General features: G+C 35.6%; 1 protein-coding gene across 6 annotated transcripts in view; it reads right to left on the bottom strand.

Moving 5' to 3' along the window:
- Nucleotides 1-4,433, bottom strand: part of LOC106877725 (inverted formin-2) — a 177,980-nt gene that overhangs the window by 27,569 nt on the left and 145,978 nt on the right. For all 6 annotated transcript variants that reach the window (XM_014926687.2, XM_052972480.1, XM_014926688.2 and 3 more), the window contains one exon: nucleotides 3,276-3,435. In XM_014926687.2, the coding sequence (XP_014782173.1) occupies nucleotides 3,276-3,435 (160 nt within the window). The remainder of the gene's footprint in view (nucleotides 1-3,275; nucleotides 3,436-4,433) is intronic.

A 4,433-nucleotide genomic window follows, 5' to 3' on the forward strand; every position in this document is an offset into this window, starting at 1 on the left:
GCATTTAACTTTCTGATTAATTGATATATCTTTTATCTTTTGTTTCGGTTATTAGAATGCAGCCTTGCTGAGACCGCTTTGAAGAACTTTTGGTCGAAAAATCGATCTCAGTCCTTTTTTAAACCTGGTACTTATTCTGTCGGTTTTTTGACGAAGAGTTAAATTACGGGGACTTAAACAAAACCACACCGGTTGTCAAGCGGTGGCGGAGTACGAACACAAAGACACAAACACACACACACACACACACACACGTGTGTTTGGATTCTTTCAGTTTCTGTCTACCAAACCCACTCACAAAATTATGGTCTGCTGGAGGCTGTAGAAGACATTTGCCTAAGGTGCCGTGTAATGGGACTGAAACCGGGACGATGTGGTTGGGAAGCAAACGTCTTAACACACAGCTACGCCTGCGCAGCAGTTTAATTAATGCTGAGTAGCACGATTTCGAACATATCTATGAATTTATAAAATTAAGGATCTAAATCTTTCCTTGGTACAAATTTCACCGACCCTCACAGGTTCTTATGAGTTTGGAATTCGCTCCTGGATTAAAAAGAGCTCCCCTGTCCGATTTAACTTACTTTGAAATATTATTTCACGAATTAAAAAAAAAAATCCAAATCATTAAAACTACATCGCCCTGTGTCCCCAAAATTTCAGTTAATATATTTCGTATATCTTGTGTTTTCGGTCCAAATCAGTGCTGTAAGCATATTGGGTTCTTGTTTAGACAAAGATGCAAGGTTTCAATTTTTTTGGTGGGGTGGGGCGGGATTTTGTGACATTATTAGTTTTATAAGTAAAAAGAAAACAGCAAGAACTGGGAATTGAAACGCAATAGTTATCGATGACTTATGTGTAATACAAAAGCCATGTTATAAGAGAAGCTTTTCATCCATAGATAAGCCTCAATATAAGCAATACTTATTTTATTGACCTGGGAGAGATAAAAGGAAAAATCGCAAAAAGGGCTTCAATACCTATTCATGTTATGTGTATTCATGTCGTCATATCGATAAACATTAAAATGCATCTACTCTGTCTTTTTACTGGCCGAATTATTTTGCAAACTATTAACAAGCTAAAGAAATATAAACGGACAACCAAAATTTAAATTATTTCTCAATTTAGCTGAATGTTAAGCAAAGAAATGTATGGAATCAGAAAGATTATTACTAACCTTTGAAAGTATTTGAAAATAAAATATACTCAAATATCTTCTTGAATCCAACTCGCAACTGCATTTTTTACCAACGGATTTTAATTACAAATACAATTTCTAATAATGTTAGAATTTAGTTAATAATTACTAAAGAATTTCTGTTAAGTTTTAGTGATTTGAAAAAAATCCTATGAAAACTATACATATTAGTCTAAAAATGTAATCGACAAAATTGTCTGGTCATAATTTCAGTTACTTTTTCCTCAAAACTGATTAATGTGTTTAATGCTTTAAAAATCTCGGGTAAAGCTATCATTTCAATAGCTGTAAGAATATATACAATTGAAACGAGTAAATAGAAAGTGAAAAATTAAGATAACCGAATTGAAGACAAAGGTGTTTTTAAAGAAGGCTTTATGACTTTGAATGCGATATGTATTGTAATAAGGAGAGTCCATTACAGTTTAAGAGGGTTTCTGATTTGACGTCCAAATATTGTCTCTCGACAAACTGTGCGGAGTCAGTTTCGATTCTTGTTGAAAGCCATTTCACTTCACTACCATTGCAAAATCATAAATGACGCCAAAATAATCTCGTTCCTCGCACTAAAAATGTAGTTGTGTCATCTAAGGTTGAGAAAAGCGGAATTAATCAGGACAGTTGTCAGTTAACTGGAAGGCAACCCAGTTCAAATTCCAGCAGGATTAAACAGGAATTTTTCTTTTTCGTGACGGGGATAAAATGCTGAGTTACGGTTTTCTGACGTGAATTCCATCCACAACTAGGATACAATTTAAGAATCTTGATCGACCTCGGAAGGATGACAGACAAAGTTAACCTTAGCAGATATGAACTCAAAATACAATGAGCCATAACTAAATATCACAAAGTTTCTTCGGCTAATCTATCTTGAACTTCAAAAGGATAGACTCTACATTCGTTACTTGCGGACGAGAGAGAGAGAGAGAGAGAGACAGAGTATCAACATACTATAGGGCGTCCTTTTGCTTAATATTGTCAAAACCATTGCAGATTTCACAGGTGTTCAGAGGTTTTGAATTTATAGATGAGAAAAATGAGATTGCGCGATGCTTTTGAGCATCTAAACGACATCATCAACGTGAGTGGCTCAAAAGGAGAGTCAAAATCGGCTCACTGGAAGTTCACATTCATTTTACGGAGCTCTCGTCTATTATTCTATATAATCTTTAATACTGTAAAACGCACGATTCTTTGTTTTTGTCGCTGTAAGAAACCTTAGAAAGAAAAATCGTTCATAGTGCTAAAGCAGATTTACTTTTAGATACACTTACTCTAAACAGCATCAATTTGAGTTATTGCTATTAATTAAAGAGTTTGAATTCGATCTTTTCTACAAAAGTACCCGCTGATCAAGCAACTTTTACTGAGAGAACAGGAAACATAGTCAGCTGGCGAATCACAATGGAAAAGCAAGAAAACAGTTTAGCGTTTGATTATATAAAAAATTGTTAAGAATGTATGAATAATAATTTCAAATTTTGGCACAATTCGGGGGGAAGGAGTAAGTCGATTTCCTCAACCCCCAGTACTTAACTGGTATTTATTTTATCGTCCCCGAAATTATGAAATGCAAAGTCGACCTCGACAGAATTTGAACTCAGAACGTGAAGACGGATGACATGCTGCAAAGCATTTTGCCCGGCGTGCTAACGATTCTGCCAGCTCGCTGCCTTTGATAATAATGTTTGTTTAAAACATTATTTATTTATGTGCCCTTTTAAAGCTTAGCCATGCTCATGGGCCCGGTTTCCCGGTTTCTATGGTGTATGTGTCCCCCACCCCAGCTGGACGGGACGCCAGTCCATCGCAGCTTTACTCAAGAAATAGGAAGAAAGAGTAAGAGAAAGTTGGGGGCGAAAGTGTACGACAGGGATCGCCACCATCCCCTGCCGGAGCCTCGTGGAGCTTTAGGTGTTTTCGCTCAATAAACACACACAACGCCCGCTCTGGGAATCGAAACCGCGATCCACCGACCACGAGTCCGCTGCCCTAACCACTGGGCCATTGCGCCTCCACTGTTTAAAATATGGGCATACTAAAATATAAATTGTAGTTAAAAGATGTATACCTCTAAATTCCACACGAATTTGTACACGCTTGTAGAGATCTTCAGTAGCAAACAATATACAGTTAATGAAGGCCATTAAATTACGTTTATAAGTGACTATATCCGTGGTTTTCAGTTCTTTCACGATGAAACTAAATCTGTAGCGCTCATTTTTACTGACCTGAAATAAAAAAAAAGAAATAGGAAAAACATATTATAGTGGTAATAATGAATTGTAATTAAACATTTGCTGTGATAGTAGAAATGTAACGGAATTGAAACATTCGGTATTAATATTTATTACAAGCTAACACAGAATTAACCACGTTAAAAGACGTTTTAAAAAGACGTTTTAAGAAGGAAATAAATACATATTTTAAGCACCATTAAAAAAAAACAATTTAATATTTTAATGTATTAAAGAATATTTTCAGACTGTTGCAGATATTTCTGGACTCAGAACGATTATTTTGCACAATTATGTACACAGTTATACATTGTGGAGTAATATAAATGATGATTTAATGTATAGGTACGGAGAAAGGAATAAGATTTATACGTGTGTTACATATTCCATTATGTTGGGTTGGAGGCGGATGAGAATTAGAGTCAAACAAGTTCAAAACCGTAGAGCTAATAGTAAATATTGTTTGGAATTTAATCCAATGCTCTATCGTTTTTTACGAACTACAAACGCCCTGTCAGACTCAGAGTAGCCGCTTCTTTGAATATATAAGTAAACTCTACTTTTTACTCCCGTTTGTAAATTCAAATTTGTACCCGAACATACACACACACACACACAACATGTATATGTAAGTATGAATGTATGTATGCATGTGTACAACTATATATATATATGTGTGTGTGTGTGTGTGTGTGTGTGTGTGTGTGTGTGTGTGTATAGTATTCATGTATTTATGAGTGCATGTGTATGCATTTGTGTATTTACATAAGCAAGAATGTTTCAGTGTGTTGCCTATGTATGTATGTATGTATGTATGTATGTATTATGTATGTATGTATGTAAAAGATATTAAGATCACGGAACAGGTGAAACGCCCAGGGTAAAGAAAAAAACACAAACATATCTTCCGATCATCATATCTTAGCTGTTGACTGAGGGTCATACAAGTGTGTGTGTGTGTGTGTGTGTGTGTGTGTGTGTGTGTGTGTGTG

This window comes from Octopus bimaculoides, chromosome 13 (genome assembly GCF_001194135.2).
Source record: "Octopus bimaculoides isolate UCB-OBI-ISO-001 chromosome 13, ASM119413v2, whole genome shotgun sequence".
NCBI lineage: Eukaryota > Metazoa > Mollusca > Cephalopoda > Octopoda > Octopodidae > Octopus > Octopus bimaculoides.